This window comes from Charadrius vociferus, unplaced genomic scaffold (assembly GCF_000708025.1).
Source record: "Charadrius vociferus isolate BGI_N301 unplaced genomic scaffold, ASM70802v2 scaffold822, whole genome shotgun sequence".
NCBI lineage: Eukaryota > Metazoa > Chordata > Aves > Charadriiformes > Charadriidae > Charadrius > Charadrius vociferus.
This window is the reverse complement of record NW_009647481.1, coordinates 2,937,420-2,960,454: the sequence shown is the minus strand read 5'-3', so window position 1 is coordinate 2,960,454 and position 23,035 is coordinate 2,937,420. Positions and strand designations below refer to the sequence as shown.

Sequence of the window (23,035 nt, the reverse complement as noted above, 5' to 3'; positions counted from 1 at the left end):
AAAGAATAAAGGAGATGAAAGCTGGAAGAAGAAAAACTACACCACAGTAACTGTGTCCCCCACTTCCTGCTCTAGCCCTTAAGGACTCTCACCATATCCCACAGATTCCATCCACACCCTCTGTTTCCCCTCTTGTTTTTTGCTTCATCTTTTTCCAGTTATCCTTAGCTAGTTTCCCCCTAATACTTTTTCCTTTGTCCCTTTGCTACATGGCTGAAGGTATGCAGTGGCAGTAGATTGGTGGTGGCAAACTCAGGACTAGAGGTAGACCAAGCAGTTGGATGTTACATTTGTGGTTGGGAGTCAACAGAATAGAAATGTGTTAGGTTTTCTGTCTTTTGCTCTGTGGGAACTCTAATACAATTTTTCTGTTCCTCCACTGCCCATTTTTTTCAAAAAATCGACATGGGTTTATAGTTTTGTTAAGTATATTTGAGTTATGAAATTTTGAAGTAGGAGTAGATTCAGAAGTTAGTTGCTTCTGGTAGATGGTCCCGTAGAAACACTCTTGTCTCTGGGAACTTAGTGTTTATAGGTGGACACAAATAAACAAGGTGAAAAGCTGAATAAGTAAAGAGATGGTGCTTTTGAGAATAGAATGCAGCTAATAGTTTGAAAGCTTTGTTTTAACTTTTTTTAATAGGTGTCATGGCAGAAAGTTTTGGGGAAGGAAGCATTGTGTAGAAGATTATGGAAAATTTCTTGTATGGATGAAGGTCAGAAGGCAGGGCTTTGTTGCAGGGAGAACTTTAGTCTCCATTTTAATCCCTAGTATTAGCTGGCAGCAAAAAGTGTGTGTTGGACAGTCTGTGGTAAACTAGGTTATTGCAATCTTTTGCATATTCAAGTGATGAGCTATACATATCTACTCCTTTTACTTTTCCCTATAAATGCTCTAACTGGAGGTCTGAAACTCTAAATACAGTTGGACAATTCTTATTATATGCTGTAATAACTCTTGCAAATAGTAGCCTCTGGCAAAAATAACCAAACAGTTAAAAAAACCCACATGATACTGTATATCCATCTGTTGCTGTTGTGATCTAACTTTTTGCAGTCAATTTCCTGTTGTCAAAACTGGTCATGAAAAAAAAAGAAAATATGGATAAAATGGATTTATGTGTTTTCTTCCTATGAGAAAAGTTAGGATTTACGGTTCAAGTAATTCACTTTCAAGGGTTGAGATTAGCCTTCTTTGAAAAAAATATTTTGAATTAATAGAGCTGAGACAGATCTTTAGATCATTCTCTCATTAATCTGATGGGCTGCTTAAGAAACTAAGATGCCTTGTTGAAAGGTAAGAGACATTGCAAAGTGAAAATTGTGTAGGAAAGAGATGAATTAATGACTTCTAATGTTAGACATAAAATGGGGGACTTTTTTAATCTCACTGTCAGGCAGATACATTGAAGATAACCAAGTTCTACTTCAATTTGCATTCATTCAATCCTGTTGAAACTACAGAGGTGTAATGAAAGCAAAATCTTTTTTTTTCTCCAGTCAGCTGACCTAAGGTTATGTCTTGCAGCTGTTTATTCAGTGACTACATTTTGTAGAAAGGTCATATATTAGCCAAAGGTTTACATAATAGAGGCTCTGAAAACATGAAATGTTGTCGTTGGCCTAAGGTTGTTTTTGGAAAAATTCATTTATACTGTTGTGATGAAGTTGTTTCCAAAGCAAATAATTAGTCATCTTTTAAAATTTGCTTTCACAACCAGTGATTTTAATCAAAATTTAACACAGACAATTGTGTCTAATTAGAAGCTAGATGATGAGTTGGGAAATAGAATTGTCATTCTACCTGGTTTAAATTAGTCCTGGTATAAATTTGAAAAGCATGTTTAATATATGGTGTGTGATGCTTCTGCCTCCCTCCTTGACCCCCAGGTTTAGTCAAGAAAGCTTCAAATTTCCACTTGCATAAAAAAAAAAACACGTTTAAGAAACTTGATCTGCTTCTGCAGCAGTGTTGTATAGTCAATAAAAAAGCTGTATCACTGCATTAGCCAAATAAGTTTAATAAACGGACTGAGACGGTCGCATTGTTGCAACTTACACGTACTTCATTCCCATTAAAAAATAATTTTAAATAACCCCCCCATCTCCAGTATGTTAAAAAAAAAATTAAATCATTTAACCAAAACCCAAGCTCCTAAAATATCACTTGATAATTAATAAGATGACTTTTCTATGTAAGTGTTCTGGTACTAAACCTTACTTGATTCCAGATGCCTTTCACATCTGAGATTTTCTGGTATGTGTTTTTTTTATACAGCTATCACATGTCAGTAGGAGCGTACCTCATGTATGTTATATACATGTATATATATTTTTTTTTCCATCCAGATAGTGTTTTGGATCTTGGGGTTCCTTTCCAGTAACTGACTTAAGTCTCATTGACAAGCATTGATGTAAACAGTGCAGAGGCCGTGGGCCTAAATAGCGTACCTCTCAGCGTTTTCTTCTCCTCAAAGCTTCTTACCAGTCGCTGTATGAATAGCAGTTTTTATTTCTTGTTGCTGTAGACAAAGCTCTTAATTTGCCTTTAGTTCTCTTAAGGACTTCAGTTTCAAGTTGAAAAGAAAAAGCACGTGACACTGGAATACATGACTTTAAGAGGAGGGATTTTTCCCTTCTGATAAAGAAGGCAGTACCTCGGAGGTACAGCATTTAGCTCACAGTACCCTGCACACATTTCAGGCTTCTCTTGCCAACTTGGCTTTTTTATTGCTTGTTTTCCTTTGACTTTTGACGGCTGTTTCAGGTAACTAATTTAACATGACACTAGTGGGTTTTACTGTTTATGTAAGCAGTATTTAGTATTAATAGCTAGTATGAACAATACAGGAGAGATAATCTGAAAGATTCAAACTTCAGGACAGAGAATGAGGAAATAATTGAGTGAGTTTAATTTAAATGCACTTTTTAACTTTTAAAGCATCGAGTAGAGACTTTTTTTCAAAAAGCAGGCTGGTTGCTGGGGACAGTAAAAATAGCTATTTGAAGAAGTGGCAATAAACAGTAGAAGAAAGAAACAGCGACAATATGTGAAAAATATCCTCAAATAGCTCAGTTGTCGGGGAAAGAAACCACAAAGTTTTTTTGCATGTAAGTCATTTTGAAAGTAAAATGACTCTTTATAAGCTCAAATCTGGGAGGTGTCATTCTTTAGAGGCTTTTAAAAAGATTGAAACCACTTAATGTTGCGCTCAAGCTGAAGAGTTTCTACTCAATACAGTGAATAGCAGGTATAACTAATTGGTGAAATATCTATGTACGTAATGTTGGAGCAACTTACAAAATAAATTTTTAAGGTAACATTTAATCTGGTACATTTGGAACTATGAAACTTTCTGATTCTGAAAGGATAACCCAATGCATCTCTCAACAGATTATATGAAGGCAAAGAACAAACAGAATTTGAAGAATCTATGAGGAGACTCTTTGAATCCATCAACAACCTGATGAAAAGCCAACATAAAACTGCCATTTTGTTGCAGGTTGGTGTGTGCTTGGAAGCAAGTTGGTTTATTTTTTTCTCATGTGATTTTGGCTTGTGGGCTTTTTGTTTTTGCTCTTTCTAAACTGTGGAAAATACACTCTTAGGAAACTTATCATTTGTATTTCTTTCCTAATCCACCTTTATTGGAAGACGAAGTTGTGTAATAAAGTTGAAGCCTTGGTTGAAAAGATACAGGAGAAGATACATTTATATAATGTTGTGAATTTAGGGAGCGAAAGAACCAATGTAAAGATGCTGGAGTCTTTCTCCAGGAACCTAATGAAGCAAAGCCTTCAGTGGGAGCTGAGTGTGTCATTCTTGAGTTTCTTCAGATAATGATAAACAGGGATTCCACCACCTTAGTTTGAAAAGTAAACTTTATAGTATAAGCCTTTTGGAGGTACATTATTTAAACTATTGAACATAGGGTTAAGGTTTCCCTTTCATGTCAATGTTAGTTATTCTAACACTTTGGAGTCTGATGGTTTAAGAAAACTAGAAAAGAAGGAGCTATTAAGATCATTAATATCAAATAATTGGTATGTAGTTCTGTATTAAAGTAGAAAGCCATCAACGTTTCCTGTAAAGTGGGAAGCAGATTTTATTAGACAACTGCAGTATTGATGCTTCATACATTCTTCATTATGAACTGATTGTGTTTATTGGGCTTGGCTTTTCCTCTGGTTTGGTGTTGTAGTTCCTTTTGCTATGACTTCTACTAGAAGTGGAAACCAGTGAAAAATTCTGTCTTGAATAAATCCTCAAGTGGCTGATCTTGAGATTTGTGCTATCTGACACTTTGCATGGAGTGTTAATGAGCAACTGCAAAAGAGCTAAAAAACTAAATGTTATTTTGATTATATAATACCAGGATTATAAGAATGTTCTAAGTGCATTTGAAAACCATTCAGATATTCTATTGTTATTTGACAGCTCTGTAGAGACCTTCCTGGGAAAGACACTGCATCAGAAGCAGGAGAAACTTTAGAGGAGAAAAAATGTCTTTACTATAAAGTAATACTGAAAGAGATAGTTCATATAATAATGTTTGTTCTTGTGGTATTACTATGTTAATTAACAAATAGATCTTGGAGGCTTTTGTGCCCTTCAGGAGAGGGATGTCATGTCATTGAGTGCCTCCCTACCGTAATCTCAAACTGGTTGTGTAGGATTGTGCATCTGTGTTTCCTCTGGATAGTCTCCTACGACAAGAAGTATTCGTAGAAGACTGTTTTGCTTGCTTAACTGGTGCTGAGACACATGAATGGATTTGCAAATGGCAATGCTGACTCTGAAATGGCTGATGGGTGTGCTTAAAACCAAATGGTATTGTAACATTAATGGCAGTACGACATTGCGTGTACTGATGAGTGTTGATTGTGCTTACTGTGATTTCGTATTCCTGTATTTGGTGCTAGGTCTTAATATTGCACCTGTTTAGCAAAAATACACTGTATCTTTGCTGGAGCTCTTAAGAAATAGCAGAACTCTGAAAATAAAACTGAACTCTGACTAAACAAAAGTCTATGCTAAAGATGTTTTAAAGATATGACTAGCTATTTAACAGTTATGCTTTGCTCAATGCCATCTTAAATGTGAATTTTTTGTTTTTCTAATGAGTGCTGTCAGTTTTTTATTTTTGTTATTTATTTAAAACCATGATACAGTAGTGGGCTTTTAAGTATCTAAACCTGCACCAACTACTGTAAGTTTTCTTTTTAGCTGAAACATTTCATGGCAGATCTGAGATACTGGTTTATTTCATAACTTTGCTGTTGTCCCTACTACCGATAACTCATACAGACGTGATTGTAAAAGAAACCTACTGCAAACCTACAGCTGTTTCAGAGTCAGCATCGCCATTCTACAACTATTCCTTGTCACTTTCAAGAGGAGACTTACCCTGATCATTCGAGGAAACACAGATGCACAATCCTACACAACCAGTTTGAGATTAAGGTAGGGAGGCATGCAGTGACGTGACATCCCTCTCCTGAAGAGCATAAAAACCTTCCAGAGGTTGCTTTACGTACAGTAAATAAAAACTACTGCATTAACATTATAAAATTCCAGTAGGAGAGGCATGGAATGAGAATTGTCCCACTGTAGTTCAGTTCTTGCTGCTAGAAATATTTTTTTCTCCCCAATAAACTTGAAATTGAAAAAATGTCACTCCATCATAAACTTTATAGCCATGTCTGTCATGGTAGCTTTCACAAAGGACAGTATGCTTTTCTGTGCCTATTTGGAGGAGACTTAAATTATACTTGAGACTCCTGCTCTGGTCGGTGGATATAAGTTGTCCATAAAAGGCCAGAAAAATTGAGATAATTTCTGTATTGGGTGAGACGGAATAGAAAGGGGTAGAAGTAAATTCATAAGTATGCCTAAACTCAACACTAATTTCCTTCTCCCCAGCCCCCATATTAAGTTTTGGGATGACAGTGGTAGACGATGTAGTATTACAAAGTTAACTTTGCAGGTTAAGGGACAGGTGGTTATTCAGAGATATTACAAACACGCAGTATAACACTCCACAGATGTTATACTTTGCATACCCAGAGAGGAAAGTTCACAGAGTCTATTGGAAAAATAGACAAATAATCAGAATATCAAAACAGCCTTAAATCTGTCACATTTGAAATTATCATTGATATGACTTAAAGTGGAACATAGATTGGTAGGATCACTTGAATGAGTTGCAGTAGATTACACTATGAAGATATCAGAGAAGAAGTTTTAGGAGCCCTGAAGAAAGCTTAAGTAATTGGGTTTCTCAGGATATTGAAACTTAAAATGAATTAGTTTGCAGAGCCTCAGAATGTGAATTCTTAGCTCTTATTTTTCACCCCTGGTTGTCCAAATAGCTATGAGGCTTAGCTTTAGAAGATTTATAGTAGTGGTTTGAAACATGAAATGTCTGTTGGTCTCTGCTAATGATTTTTTTTTTTTCAATCTTGGAACTCAGTATTTTAGTCAGTATTAATTTCCCAGTCATTTCTACTGATAGCAATCATACGCAGACTTGTGTGGAATATTAATTCAGTCAGGAAAAGATTGTTTATAAAATTACATATCATATGAAACAGCCTAGTCAGTGCCAGCAGCACTTTATTGTTTCAATTTAACTTTATCTTCTGAGTGTAATCTTACTTCCTAATCTGTTACATGCTGTATAAGTATACAAAAAGTTAAAAATCTAGCTTTTCGATCTCTTGTTCTAAAGCTGCCAGAAGTGGATAGATGCTCTGACTTATTTTACTGCCTGAGCATTGAGAAGAGTAGATGTCTGGTTCTGTTTTGCAGGACTGTTTATATAAGCCTTGAAGAGCTGAAGACTGAAGTGTTAATTCATTGTTGGTAAACTGGAAATTTACATGTAAATCCAAAGAAGCCTTTTTTTTTTTTTTTTTTAATTCAGCAATTGGTGAAGTTACCTCTTTTGTTTAAAGACACAGACAGAATGCTTCTCAACTTCAGCATTGTGTGAAGTCATTTTACTGCAATTGGGATTATAATTTCAATATCCTAATTTTGCTGATGTTTGAAAGCAACCATATTAACTGGAGAGTCACCTGTTTTTAGGTCCTGGAATGTTATTTGTAAAGAAATTGCCCCTTGCAGGCAAGACTGGGAATGTTATAAATTCACTAGTACAAGTTACAGTGTGCATGTGCAGGGTAAGGGTTCTTCCTTTTAAGACTTTTCACAAATTTTTTTGTTGTAATTATTTAAAACAATCATTTCAGAACTCATACTGACTTACTAGTGATGGCACTGATCTTCCTAGATATTAAACCTTTTTTCATTTATTTTGGCAGGGATGATGTCACAGCTCTGTTTCATTTATCACTTGCCATTGTGGATGAATTTTTGTAGTTGTAGGGACAGTTTTTCCTGAAGTCCGTATTTCTGACGACAGACTTCTTGATTTCTGGAAACTTGGAAATAAATTTCCAGCACCTGCAAATAGTTTGGTCAAGGGAGAATCTGGGAGTAAGGGGGAGTAGGGAGGTGTTAGTACCTTCTTTCCTTTCTCTTAGCTCTCAGGGAAAAAAACATAATTTTTCTGCAAATATGTTTTGTGTCTGTGTAAATCAACCTATATTTTGGGGGATTAAAATCTGATTAATTGTTTTAAAATTTCAGATTATGTGTTTTTATAAGGTCATACTGTTGATGTCTGATTTGTAGTCTGCAAGTGCCCTTTCATTGTCAAGATTGTGGCCTGAACCTTAAATTACAAATCAAACCACAGCTGCTTTTCCAAAAACTGTTCTGTCCCCCAGTTGACACATCACATTTGACCTACAGATGGTCTTGTCTGTTGCAAATGTCAGCTATACCCAGCTTGCTCCTGGGCACTCATTTTAGAAATTAGTGCTCCCAATTCTATGCATGTTTTCAGAAACCTCATATGACATGTTTTCAAGGTCATGGAAGCATAGGAAGAAGAAATTGTCTGTGGCATTGAAAAGTATGAACATAATGTAATATGAAGATGCTACCTTCCTTCTGTCATTCTTTCCTATGCATTTTTGACCCATCCATACTGCTGCAGTAGATTCTAAGAACTTAAAAATGTACAGAAATGCATAGATTGTTTATAAGAGAATAAGGCTAGAAAGGTGCAGGCAGTGATCCTTTCATTGTGGTGTACAATAAGGAATGGCACAGTAACTTGTTAAAGTTGCCTTGATGGCAAATAAAATTAGACTAAGAAACAGAGCATCGATGATTTCTTAGAATGTTCTTTTCATCTCATGGGTACTTGAATTTCATGAATATGCATAATGTAATATTGCAAAAGAGGGCAACGAAGAAAATAAGCTTGGTCAGGAGCAAAGGTTAAAATAAATTTAACAGTATATTGTGTATGTAAGAAATAATTTTCTTCAGTGCTGTGTGTTTATCTGTATCCCACTTAAAAATTAATCTCCAAGGTCTCAAGAATGTAGAACATCTTGTAGTGCTTACTGGGAGATTTTTGTGACTTCATTAAGGGCAGTGCTCAATTGTGTCCATAGTGCATCATTTGAAGTAATTATTGCAAATGAAACTCGGGAGTTGAAAAGAATGCAAGGGATATGCTTGTTATTGTACTTCAGTTAGTACTACAGATCTGAAGAGAAACGGTAGCTTTATCCCATTTCATTCCTCGTACAAGTGCAGAATAGGGAATAATACATGGCAAGGCAGATCACAGCAGACAGCACAGTAGACCAAGTGTCAGTGGAGTACTGCTTGAAATATTTTGTGGCCACTGGTGGTGCTGTTCTTTATCAAGCATCTTTCACAGTAGCTGAATTGGTGTAAAATGAAATGTGGATGCTGCTATTGTATGGTATCTTCATATAGTATTTGTTCTGTGAAGAGCAAGGAACAACACATTGCTGAAGTAAAACTGAGGCTAAGACGAGTTTCTAGCCCACCACAGGTATTTGTACAGGTGCTTTAAATAGCCCCAGTGTTTTGCAGTCTTGGTGGTGTTTTTTGTTTGGTTTTTTTTTTTTAAATAAAATAACTTTTTTCCTCAGCCTATTTCAACGAGCTAATAATGGCTAGGATTAGTAGAAGATACAATCTTTTTGTTGCAGTGGCAACAGCTTTTAACCACTCCCTTGACCTTCCCAGGATCGTGATGAATGTGGGGATGAGATCTGCAGAGGAATGACTTCATCTGAAGGCATTTTAAGCCAACATTGAGCCAGTTTGAAATACTGTATACACCCCTGCTGCAGACTAAAGAATTCCTCCTTCTTGAATCAAGACCTGAATAGTTCTCTTTTTTTTGTTGTTGTTGTTTTAAAAGTTGGCTAGTACAGTGGAAGCTCATAGAAATAAAACGATAGCTTTATCGAGTTTAAACAGTCTAAATGAGAGCCCAAGTAAGCTGTGCTCTGATTGTCTTTATTCTAACCTCCCTATCCCCAATAAAGAAGACACTAAGTTTTTAACAAGGTGCTTTATATTTAGAGATATAGAGATGTGTTGAGTCTAGATAGGCTTCATTCTAAGCCTCTTCCTCAGTGGCTGTTTTGTCTTTGAAAGTTTTAGTATAGAAGCAGTGTGATGTTGATAGCTATTGAGGAAACAGTAGACAGCTCATTTAGTGACAAAACCAAAAGTTTTTCAAATCATCAGCACATTAAAATTTCAAATTGGTAATTTAAAAGAATAATACTTCTTCCTTGGTCTTTGCAATTTCAACTATATATTCATGCCAATATTCTCTCACTGCTGACTGTGGTATGATGTGCTTCTCGATTTCCTGTTGGCCTTGCCACGTTCTTGCACTCCCTCTCACTGGAAATATTTCAGTAGGCTCTACTTATGCTGTATGTCTTAATGCACTCTATCACAGCTGTTTTCTTTTATTCATGTACGTAAGTTTATTGTCCTGAACAAGCTGAAATACTGATGCTTTGGGGTGACTCGTATGTATTTCAAATGTTCAACTTGTGCATTAGCAATGCTTGCTCATAAAGGTTTTGTTTAGACTAATGTTTGTGTGATAGTTCAAATGATTTTGCTGTTGTTTGAAACCAAGTTATAAAAATCTCAGGAAATGCAAATTCTAATAGTTTGTTGGAGGTTTTATCATGTTGTGTGGCAGATGCAGTGACTTGTTGACCTTGCAGTATGGTTCTGATAGATACCTATACGTTGAGTTAGAATTCACTGCACAAGAACCAAAAATTAGATATTATTTCTGGTCTGATATAATTTCAGCATTGCTTACCCCCTTTTTTGTTTGTTTTTTTTTTTTTAATTCAGTTAGGAAAGGGGTTAAAGTGGTACAAGAAACTACAACTGGCCTTTTTTAAAAGGATAGCAGACACTGCTATTGTACTCTTTTTATTCCATTTTATAAAAATCCAGACCAGTGTGGCTTTGCATCAGATGGAGCACTCAGCTGATGTAGCATTCCCATGGAATATCAGCACTTTTTTCCAGTTCTTGTTTTATGATTCAGTTACAGCTCTTGGTAGGGCTTCTGCTGTTGGGAGAATTGTTCCTGTGAATTTTTGTGGACTCCAGGCAGTTCTCTAGATATTTTTTTTTGTTGTTGTTGTTGTGTAGGTTTATGTAGGATGAAGACTTGGATTCAAGAAGGCTTTTGGGACTTTATTTGCAAACTTCCTCTTGAGTTTCTTCTACAGGAGAGAAGCATTTAGCTTAGTGGTTAAAACAGGAGAATCGCTTGTGACCTACAGCCATATGTATTTGTTAGCAAGGTGTAGCTTTTTGCTCTGTCATGCTGAAATCATTGACTTCTGCTGTTTCTTTGTAGAAACTATCAAATCACTTCACAGCAGTGGTTTCTGAAACTCAATGCGAGAGACGGAACCTGATTTTACAGTATTATTTTGAAAGAATATAACTGTAAAACCAGGAGTGTTTTCACTTACAAGCAATGCTAGGCCTGTGTCTAGGCAAGCATAAGTAGTCAAGTGTAGAACACTCTGATAATTTTTGGAATTAATAGCTTTCTCTAGGTTTAAATATTTAATTTTTTTTTACCCTATTATAACTGAAGTACCTTATGCTGAATTCAAGAGACATAAGTAGTCAAGAATTGTGTTCCATTGGTTCCAGGTCTACAGTCTTTTTAAACTTCCTATCGTGTGTAGCAGTAGTTCATAATTAAAAATCACATTTGCTTGTAGTTAATTCAATTTATCCCTTATTGTAGTTTAAAATATGTACAGACTTCAGGGGCTAGTGGAAACATCTTTCTGTTCAGGCTTTTAAAAATTCATTTGGGTTTTGTGCTTTGCTAGCGTAAAACAGAAAGTGTCATCTTTACTGTTCTGTTACAGTGCCTATAAACAAATGATAAAGCAAGAGTTACTCCTGTTTTCAAGGTGGGCAGTATATTGCGCTATTCTGAGTGAAAAGAAATTGTATAATTTCAGTATGCATTTTTTGGGTAACTTTAATCTGTCCTATAGCATACACTATATTACCTTGAAGACAGTAAGCATTTGTGTAATGCTTAGTGTTGGGATTTGTTTTAATTTTTTTTACTAACCTAGGATGTATGTCTGTTCAATGTATTCATCAGTGACCTGGATGAAGGGATAGAGTGTATCATCAGCAAGTTTGCTGATGATACAAAACTGGGAGGAGTGGCTGACATGCTGCAAGGCCATGCCACCATACAGTGAGACCTGGAGAGTTGGGCAGAGAGGAGCCTGAGGAAATTCAACAAGGGCACTGCACCTGGGGAGGAATAACCCCATGCACCAGTACAGGTTGGGGGCTGACCTGCTGGAGAGCAGCTCTGTGGAAACAGACCTGGGAGTCCTGGTGGCCAACAGGATGCCCCTGAGCCAGCAATGTGCCCTGGTGGCCAAGAAGGCGAATGGCATCCTGGGGGCCATCAAGCAGAGTGTGGCCAGCAGGTCGAGGGAGGTCATCCTCCCCCTCTGCTCTGCCCTGGGGAGGCCACATCTGGAATACTGTGTACAGTTAAGGGCTCCCCAGGTCAAGAAGGACAGGGAACTGCTGGAGAGGATCCAGCAAAGGGCTACAAAGATGATGAGGGGACTGGAGCACCTTTCTGATGAGGAAAGGCTGAGGGACTTGGGGCTTCTTAGTCTGGAGAAGAGAAGACTAAGGGGGGATCTTATCGATACTTATAAGTACTTAAAGGGAGGGTGCCAGTGGGTTTGGAACAGTCTTTTTTCAGTGGTGCCCAGTGATAGAACAAGAGGTAATGGGCACAAACTTGAACATAGGCAGTTTCATCTTGACATGAGGAGGAACTTTTTTCCTTTGAGGGTGGCAGAGCAGTGGCACACGCTGTCCAGAAGAGGTTGTGGAGTCTCCCACACTGGAGCCATTCCAAACTCGCCTGGACGCCGTCCTGTGCCACTGCCGTAGGTCCCTTCCAACCCTGACCATTCTGTATTTCTGTATCATAGGTGGAACAGGCCTATTATCAAAAATAGAGCTATATCAGTAACAGAAGATTTCAAATTGCTGTAACTTAGTTTTCAGCAAAATGTTAGTAGAAATTCACACCATAAAATTGCACAATGAAGTAAAGCTGTTATTACCTTTGTAATTCTCATCCTCTGGACCAAGAAGAGGTTCATGAAACTGAACTATTATAAATTGGTTCTTTTTACTATGGTTGGATTTATATCGGCGTGCAAATTTAATTGAATAAATCTATTCTCTTCAGTGCTAAGTTCATAATGGCAGCAGAGATTAACTACAGCTTTCACAATAACCAAAAATTGGTGCTGTGGTAAAAATTTTAGATAGGCGAAAGCGTTTGGCAAGAAGACATTCTGTTTTTCATGTGAAATAAGAACAGAGAAAACAGCTAATTTGTTTCAGGTAAATAAGTATTCCTAGATGTTGTTTCTTTTGGCAATCAGTGATTGCACAGCATCTTTATGCTGATTTGAACTTCCATGAAAAGGACTTACTGTAGGTGACCTATTGAAATAGGAAGATGGGAGGGAAGGAAGAGACTGATGTCCTGCTTCAGATCTGTATCAAAGTGGCCAGGTTCTACATTTTGACAAATGTAGCACTCTACCAAAAATACTTTTAAAATCACAGAGTCTATTTTTGCTTGGGATTCATTACAGCTCTCAGCCAAGAAGTATGGCATATCCTTTTGGATATGTAAAGTATTTGAGAAATACAAGCTTGTTAGTGGAAAGGTAAATCGCTTTGTGAATATGAAAATCATTGTAGGCAGCTCTTAAGATCTAAAGCATAAGTAGAGAAATGAGTGGAAGGTGGCCCAGCAAGTGTTAAATATGTTTAACATATTTGATTTTTGTTGCAAGTTTTTTTCACTGTGTGTGCTTTCAGCAGGTATTATAGAGGCTAAATACTTTCAACCTACAAAGGAACTTTAGGACACAGAGTACTGCAAGTTAGTCTTTAAGGATGTTAACCTTAACTGTTAGTGATGATTTGGAGCCTGAAAATTACCTGTTTCATTATTCTTGTCCATGTAGGAATAGTAACGTGTCTTGTTGTTACCCTTGTCATCTTTTAAGGTTTGATTATTCCACTACACTGTCAAAATATACCTCAGAAATTGACAGGGTAAGATAAACCATCAGGTAGCTTAGCTGTAGATGGTTTGTTAGGGAGATGTGCTCCATTTCATCTATTCCAGAAAGTGTAGCTTTGGAGTGGATAGATGAGTGTTATCCTGACTTCTGCTTCCTGCATGGCACATGGCTGGGATGGAATCGATACAAAGTATGATCAAAGAGCTCCTGCTTTGATCAGTGCTTGGTTTACATTTTCACATTATAATGACCATCTTAGTGGTCTACTAAGAGAGTATGATCTACAAAGATGTTCTTAGTTGTTCTAGTGGTCTAGAACCCCACTTGGTACTATTGTATTTAAGGTCCTCCGCATATCCTCAGCATAAGAGCCTTCGGTGTGACTAGTACTCTTTGAAGTTAATATTCAAATCTGGTGCAAAAATTTCAGTCTGAGGAAAGAAGTCCAAATTTATCATTGTTTGTTTTGTGTGTCTCTGTTTCAGTGGTGTGCTCAGTATCGTTTGTATGCTGCATATGCAGGTAAAAATTCAGAATTAACACGATCTATGTATCAATTCAGGTTGCTGCCTTGAAGTACATACCGTCAGTTCTTCACGATGTTGAAATGGTATTTGATGCCAAGCTACTGAGGTGAGCTGCTTTTCAACATTTAGTAGATGTATCATGTGGAGTATACAACGTTTTGCTGCTATCAACAATCAATTCTTATTGATCAGATTAGCTCGACAGAGCTATGCCAATTTGTCGAATCAAGACAGAGGTGGACCTCTGGGCATATGTTTTTAACAGGGACCTCTCACCCGACTTACATAATGACAGAATTCATTATGGCGGCCCAACACTTAAGCAGTAACTTGGCGAATAGAATGAGCAGGTGGAACAATCTCTTTTTTCTTTTTTTTTTCCCCTCTTCCTCTCTCCTTGCCCCTCCCTTGAATAAACCCTATTCCAGAAAACCAAATCTGATTTTTGTAGGAACAATAAGATTTTTCTGTGTTTTCGTGTTTTCAGACAAAGATAAATTACCTCAAGCACACACACAAATATATTTATTCCCTTGAAAACAATGGAAAGTAATAAAAATTTCTAAATGTGGCCAAAATCTAGTTTATTCTCATCTTGTTTCTCTGGAAAGTTTTCTTTCTAACCTGCTACTGATCTATTGTCAATGTTTGTGATCCGATAAATAAATCTAAGTCTTAAAAAGAAATAAATGTTTAGAAATATATGATCTTTTGCTCTTTTTGTCTTTATTAACACATGATGAATTCATCTGTATGGTATTTATGACACTTTTCCTTTACATGCAGCCAACTACTATATGAATTTTACACTTGCATTCCACCAGTGAAATTACAGAAGCAGAAAGTGCAGTCCATGAAGGAAATAGTACGCAGCAACCTTTTTAAAAAACAAGGTAAATATAAAATGCCTTTAAGGCTTAAAATAAATAGGTGTGAAAATGTTGACTGACTTACATTTTGTGCTATTCATATTTGAAATTGAGTAAAACTAATATTGAGAGAGTGTGCCAGAAGTCTGACCTCTGGAGAGGATTCGCCTCTTTCTTACAAGATGTATATTGTGCAAAGCATGATTGCTAATCTAGAACAAAGAACAGCTGGGTCTCAGAGGACCAGTTTTGTGTTTTTTTTCCTGTGATATAATGGTTAGATGGATGGAGCTATATATATCCTTTCAACCCATTTGTAAGCTCTATAGTGAAATAGGAACGTGAAGTGAAACCTTGTGAACACACTTATGTAAGGCCTCTGCCTTGGCAGAGTTAAAGTCTGGTTGTGCTGTAGTATAGCTCAGCAGCTATACTGAGCTGTACTAAGTGTCTCCATTTATAGGAATTACAACATTTCTTAACCTTTATCGCAACTTAGTGTCTTTCCAGTCTCAGAACAGGAGTGATAAGTGATGCTGGAATGTCTTTATCGGACGTGTGCTTAGTTTTCCTTCATATTATCACAGAAAGGGAATTTTTGCTGAAGGAGTCCTGGCAGAGATGACCAGTTTTACATGGTTGACTTCATCTTCACTTTGAAGCGTTCTGTCTCCTCTCTTGTGGACTGGATGGCTTGCTTCTCTCTTAGCATCTTACTGCTGTCTAGAAGACCTCCAGAACTTTTAAAGGCACACAAGCTGCTCAGGTGGATGTCCATTTTGTTAGAATTTCAGTTTCTGACATTTTATAGATAACGGTTCTAGGAACTTGACAGTATAACAGTGGGTAACAAATAGTGCTGAGCATGAGTAGAGTGAGAGGGGATTGCTCTGCTCATCTCATTCTTCTATGTTGCCAGAAGAGTGATGCAGTTCTAACTAGCTAGGACAGATAAAAATTCAACTTTATTTCAAGACCTGCATTGTATTCTGCTGAGACGGAAACATATATTGCAAGCTGTAACAATGACTAGCTGTGTCTGTTGTGTTTTCAGACCATTATAGATTTCCTGGACACAATCAAGAAAATAACATAGCTGATTTTATTGTTTAGATTAAATTGGATAGTATTTTAACCTGTACTTACGTTAATAACTTCATGGTCATGAGCTGTGATTTTTTTTTTTATTATTATTTTTTTTTAAACTATGTGTAAGACTCAAGGTTGCTTGAATCGGTGGAACTTAAGTAGCTGTAGCTTGGGTATCTGCAGACACTGATCCAAGCTATTAAGAGCAAATCCAGCTAGCTAATTTTCAAACAGATCTAATTCTGTATTCACAATTTTTTCCGGTAGTTTACTGTATTCCTATTTTACAAGTACAGTCTGATATATAACTGCATCACCAGTTGCTTTTGCTGCTGCTGCTTCTAAGATCAGAAATATCAGTCTTAGTTTTATCTCTGCTTCTTAGGGTGAGTAGCATTCAGACCACAAGGAAAAACATCCTCTCACAAAACTGAAGGACTCTTGGGTTAAAATAATGCAGGCTCTTGAACTCTTGATCTTACTGGAATTCAGTCCGTGACTGTGTTCAGTACTGAGAAGTTGTCAGCTATACTTTTTTTAGTGTGTGTGTGCATGTATGCATTAGTAACAATCTTCTGTGCAACCTATAGGTATATAAGATACCAGCCTAAACTCTCTGGTTACGAAAGTTTTGGTTAAACCACTGCTTTGCTATCCACAAGAACAGTTAGAGACTTAAAGCAGCTGGGTAATCCTAGTTCTAATAGTACTAAGGATATTACTTGTTTTAATCTGCCATTTGCTAACTTTTACGCTTTTAGCGTGATACTTTAGTCTCCAGTCAAATACTATTTTTCCAGAAGAGAAATTTAACTTCTTATTGTTCTGTCTCAGAATTTTAGAAGACAGAGAATTAGAGCAGGCACTGCTGTGGAATGACGATGGTTTGATAATTTTTCTTTAAAGAAACTAGTCTTATTAAAATACATTTGTTATTCGTTCATATATCAGGAGTGTTGGTCAGGACAACAGATCCCATGCCGGTATAATAAGCAATAAAGCCCTAATAAAGATCCAGAAAGAAAATAGTTGAGCATCCAATAACCTGTGTGCTTCACAGTTCTATTGACTTGTATCTTACTGTTTTTAGCATACATCCCACAGCTCCTTTCTTCTATATCTATGTATGCTCCAGAAGAGAAGAGAGTGGGTTTTGGGATTCCAAAGAAGCTACCATGATAGTCTGCTTAGTGTGGTGCTCATTTCATGTGTTTAACAGGCCTTTGCTTTAGCTATGGTCTGTTAATGGAAAGCATTCTGTAAAGCGTTTCCTGCTTGCAGATAATAATAATAGATTGCTGTTTGCTTGTAAATGCAGCTTGTCTGATGTCTTGAAACGTATAACTGTTATATCGTGGAGAATGTCTACCTCAGAATATGTTGTGAATTATAAAAAGGGTATATGTTTTCTTTTTCTATATTCATTAATGTTAGTGTCGCTTCACTGGTGTTACCCAAGTATCTGTTTGGACATTTAGGCATAGGTTTACTCTTTTAGGTGATGATCTTTATAACTTTCCTTTCACTCAACCTGCCCCTACATTACTAATGGCAGAAAACTAACCCTGGGATAATCGTGGGGTGTTTTCTGTCTAACTGATATTTTATGATTACTTGCCTTTATGTTCTGTTTTCATATTTCTTGGATTTAACCTTCAGGTTGTAATTACCATAGGGGAAAGTCCGCAACATGTTTAAGTGCAGGCACCAAAGAATATGAAAAGGCTAATACACAATTGAATATCTCTGATACAGTAGTATGAAGAAGTTTCTGCCGTGTGCTATTGTAATATTGTGCACAGTAAATAGCAAACAAGTCCTTTTTCTTATACATTGCCATGGTTTAAAACAGACGATTCTAAAGATGCTTTTTTGCTCCACATTAAATACAATTGATTCTGAAATTAATTGGGTAGAGAACCAACTGTGTTTGTAGGGTGTAAACAATGCCGATTCATTACTCCAAGCAATGAGCTGGAAGGTAATTTACAAGAATGAAAGCATATGTAGTGTATCACAAAATAGGATGCAGCATGATAATTAAAGTAAGATTGCCAACAGTATCATTAACTAAAGTTCATGTTTATCTAGAACAGGTAGTATTTTTTTGTGCCATGAGTATGGATTATATTTAACTGCATTCATAATTACAATGAAGTCTATTAATTTGCATCTGTTTCAAATTATCAATTTTTCCTTCAGGCTTTAGTATTTAGTCTCTTTCCATGTATTTCATTACAGTTTCAGTTCAATTCATTTACTTCCATTCCCAATGGTATTGTCGTTATAATTTAATTGGATTTCATATATTGGCATTTCTTTTCCTTTACCCATTGATGTTCACAGCATTTTCTAAGGAAGTAGACTTGTGAAAACCTGAAAATATATTTTCAAAAAATAAGAAAAAAAAAAAAAAAAGCCAGTGAGATTTTTTTTTTTTTTTTTAATTAAGTTACACATGAACCTGAAGTTGGGAGACTTGAGGTTATCTGGTATATATTCCCAGGCACTCAGAAGTTTTCATGGTAGGCTGTCATGGAATAGAATGCTTTCGTCAGATAGGATGCACGGTTCTGTTGACTGCTACTGTAATTGATCTTCAAAAGCCCCGCAGAGCTACAGCACTCTTACAAGCCTTTACATTACATTGACAGGCTTTTTTTGAGGCATCGATTTCTTGTTCCCACTCTGTAACTATAATATAGCTTAGAGGGGTTATGGTAGTTCAGGTGTTTGAGTGGCTGAATGAGGGAAGACTGATGCTTTTAGCTGCTTGTGCGCTTTCATCATAACGTTTAGGAACATTCTAAGAGGATGTGTGAGCTCATGCAGACATTTATCCAATTGTGTCTTCTGGCAATACTATGTCCTTCTTGATCAGAGGACAAGAAATCTTCTTAACCTTACTTTTTGACACTTTCATTTTAGATCACTTGATAATGAATTATTTAAAAATATCAGAAATGGTTGTCTTGTCCTGTGTAAACACCACTAATGGGATTTCAAAGTCTCATTTATGGTGTAAGAAACTGTCTCCTGTCATGTCTCTCCCTTTGTATAGCGGGATGTAATGGATCATTCTCTCCTTCTTGTGAAATTCTCTGTTGGACTTACCAAAGAAAAGTTTTGTTAGAAGTGCTTCATTTCTATGTAAAACTACTTTTGATGCATTACCGGCTTTTTTTAGGAAACCTGTTGCCGCTATTCCCTGACCTTCTCTCCAATTTTTGAGAGATCACACAATTTTTATTGTAGTTAGTGTTTCTGAGCTTATAGTATTTGGAGCTAGATTTTTATTCTGAGCTGACCATGAAATAATTCACTGACATTATGCTGAAATTTGTAAATCAGTTTTTTAGTGTGAAATGAATATAAAATGCTTGAACATATAACAAAATGTGTATGTATTCACACTGCTGCTTTTCACTGTATTCTCTAGAGATTCGCTCCTGGTTAGGAGTTTGTGCTGTAGCAAAACGCTGTGAGATCTACTCCAAAGAATATAAAGTCTAAGTAGGTCACACAGATGGTCACTGGCGGGGGTGGGAATAGAGTTGCAGTCTCTTGGCCTGAAATGCAGGTCCTCTACTCACTACTGCATGTTCAGCATATGCAAACCACTTGCTGATTTTGGAAGAACAGCAGCAAGAGACATATGTTAGCAGTAGGGGTTAATTTGCCAGATGCCAGAAGAAATGCTGAGACTACAGTATTATTTTTTTTTTCCTAACTGTAGAACTCTTTCTATTGTACTATTGCTTGAACAAGTACTTGCACACACCCATAATTAAACTGGTTTCCTAACATTCATGTGTACATTAACTGAGTTTTACCTGTGAAATATTCTGATTCTTTCATTTCGCTGCTTAAAAAGTATTGGTAGTTCATGTGTTGGTGATCTAGAAGAGCAAAGATTTGAGTCAGATCCGAGATTTATTCCTTAATAAGTAATGCACATATAAATGTGTCCTAAATTTTTGAGGTGCAGCTGAGGAAAATTGTCAATAGGTCAGTCCTGTGCTATGACTATTGTGTGTGTGTTATTAATTATATACAGGTTAAACAATGGCATCTTTTCAATTAGATTATTATCTTAAACACTGTAATATTAAATATAAGCAGAACCAGTAAAATTAAAATAGGTGACCTGTAATATAGCATGTGTAATATAGCATGAAGTGAATGCAAATGGGTTTGGTGATGTTATATTTTTGTACAATAGAGCAATCTAAGATTGTTCTGCTAAGTTCTTTAACTTCTCCGTCTGAAAAAAATGGGAAGATAATGACTTATGCTTTCATGTTCTTTCAAATTCTTTTTTTCTAAAGGTTTGAATTTGTTTTGTGGGTTATAATCTGGCAGGAAATGCAAGTTTTGTTACATAATGCCTACATTTCACAAAGAATATGGTGTTTGATTATTTTTTTAAATTCTTTTTTTCTTTTAAAGATCTTTGTGTAAGTCCATGTTGTGATTGCAGATATGTGTAAGTCAGGGTCAACTTAGAAAAATAGAGTTAAAATGGTGGCATATGATGAGCATCAAGTCTGTGTTCTGTCTTTTATGTAACCCAGTTAAAGATTCAGAAAAAAGCATATTGTTTTTACCTTCAAGGCCATTAAGAAAAAAGTTTTTTTAAAAAAAGTAGAAGACTGATTTCTGATTAAGCATCTTTCACTTCACTTATTATTACTGCAGTTGAGCTATAGATACTGATTTTTAACTGTTCTTCTAATCGTAGGTTGTATTCCTACTGATACAAGTTCTAAAGCCAAAAATTAAATTTTTTTAATTTTCTGTGATTGTTTTCCTGCAGTGTTTTCAACACAACTTCTCAACATTTTAAAATGTTTGAATGTAGGAGATTGTTAATGCACTTGACTCTCCAATTTTTAGCTACTGGGAAAAAAATTAAAATACTCACTATTCATAAATTCCTTTAAAAAGGTTCTCTATTGAAACATGAAATCTTTCCTGTGGATTCATTCTTGAATTTTGTACTTAGCTTTGAAAAGATTCATTTAAGAAACACACTTCTGAGAGTAGGCTGGGTTTTTTTCATCCTCCTTCTGTAATATGCAGTAGTGTTCATAGGGGTATGTTACCTTTAAAGCATCACTTGGAATCCTGTATTCATTTTTTGCCAGTTCTGTTCCTGCAATATTTTCATAGGGATAAGAATAGCATATGCATATCTGTAGGTATTTATCTGCGTACATTTGTGATGAACACATGTAGATTAAAGCCGTTATTTTCTTCTATTTATGGTAGAGTAGGTGACATGCTCGATATCACTACTGGTAACTTTTTGTTGGACTTGACACATTATGGCGGGTTTTTTAGTTATATTTTTAAAAAATCTTGACATATGGAGGGAAATCTAAATCAAATTAGGTAAACTAGTTTTTACACATGTATTTAGAAGTTCATTGTTAAAACTCTATGTTTACAACTACTTCAAGTAGAAAAGAGAACAAATGAATACTGCAGAAGCTGATATGAAGTTGTTACTTAAGCAAAATTTGGTGTGTCAATTAAATGAAACGTGGAAACATGCGAGTTGGAATTCATCAATATTCCATAATCCTAACACAAGCCAAATTTTAAAATCTGCCAGAGAGGATATGCTGACAAGCATTCGTGGCAGACCAGCAGACTGTAACGATTGCAAGCTGGAAAAGGCACTGAATGCTTAAGCATTGTTTTGGCTATGGCAATGATAGTGTTAGATGTTGCTTAGGCTGCCTTTGAATACATGGAATTATTTGACTCCTGTGAGGAGTGGAGAAACTTGAAGATATGCCTTGAAGTTGGGAAGTAAAGGTATTCTGCAGTGTTATGCTTGGTCGCAGTCGTGTGCTGTGACCATTAATGCTGTACCTATTCTGTATCTGACCTTACTTACTGACACTGGCTTTCAATGGTCAGCAACAGTGTTGTGTGCTGGCTTCACAGGATCAACTATTGTGTTTCTCCTTCTGATGTTAGTACTGGATTCCTGGAGACAAAAACAATTTGCGTCTTGGGGCTGTCAGAGTCTGTAGGTGATCTATGGTACCTCCCCTTTCTGTGTCTCTTATTTAAATTGTGAAATTTGAATTTAGATTTAGCAATGAATACAATATATACAGTCGTGAATTTATGGCTTCTGGACTCCTAGCAAACAGTTAAATGGCAAATAACAAAGAAGGAAGACTTTTAATAGAAAGATGCCTGCAGTTGTGAACAGATGTCCTTTGTGAAGAAGCATGGCATTTTAATTGAGCACTGACTGCCATCAGAAGTCTCTCCTTGTTGAAAGAATGTTGTTCACTGATTTCATTTTTAAGGCTTTGCTCTAAATCTGTATTCAGATGACACCTATGTCCTTATTAAATTGGCATGCCTGTTTTTAAGTGGGCATGAAGCCATCCTAACAGATGGGTATGACTACAGGCATGCCAGGGAATCAAGAGTAGTGTTTCCTAAGGGAGACAAAAGTGGTGTTAAATCTTTATTACCATTTTGGCTGCACATATGAGGCAGTCAGGAATGAAGCCCGCCTGTGATTTTTGCTGAAGGAGACCCAAATGTCTTTTTTAATGACATTATTGCAATAATGACTTAGAGTTTGTATTTCACTTTTCCAGTACAGAAGAAATCATTACATATCTTCTAAAGGAGAATAAGTTGAACAGAGGGGGTTAAAAAAACCCAAGCAAACCCAAAACCATGTCACTGCTTAATCTTTTACAAAAATGAATCTACCTGTCCTTATTCAGGAAGGTGCTGCCAGGAAACTTCTCTCCAAGAAGTATGTTGAAATTTGGGGTTGAACAATATGTCTTTTCGCAGACCTTGATGAAATAAATGCAAGAGGCTCAAACTCCATGTTGATGTGTTCAAGAAAAAAATGTTTTCTAGAAAAAAAGCCAGTCAGAACAGTTGTTTTTTCATGGGTTTGAACATTGAGAAGTATATCTGTCTTTGGCAATTTTTTCACATCATTTATCTAAAAAA

At 36.3% G+C, this 23,035-nt stretch overlaps 1 protein-coding gene across 1 annotated transcript in view; it reads left to right on the top strand.

Moving 5' to 3' along the window:
• Window positions 1–23,035, top strand: part of DOCK2 (dedicator of cytokinesis 2) — a 209,459-nt gene that overhangs the window by 39,825 nt on the left and 146,599 nt on the right. The window contains exons 23-25 of the mRNA XM_009880752.1: window positions 3,395–3,503; window positions 14,114–14,184; window positions 14,865–14,971. Of these exons, the coding sequence (XP_009879054.1) occupies window positions 3,395–3,503; window positions 14,114–14,184; window positions 14,865–14,971 (287 nt within the window). The remainder of the gene's footprint in view (window positions 1–3,394; window positions 3,504–14,113; window positions 14,185–14,864; window positions 14,972–23,035) is intronic.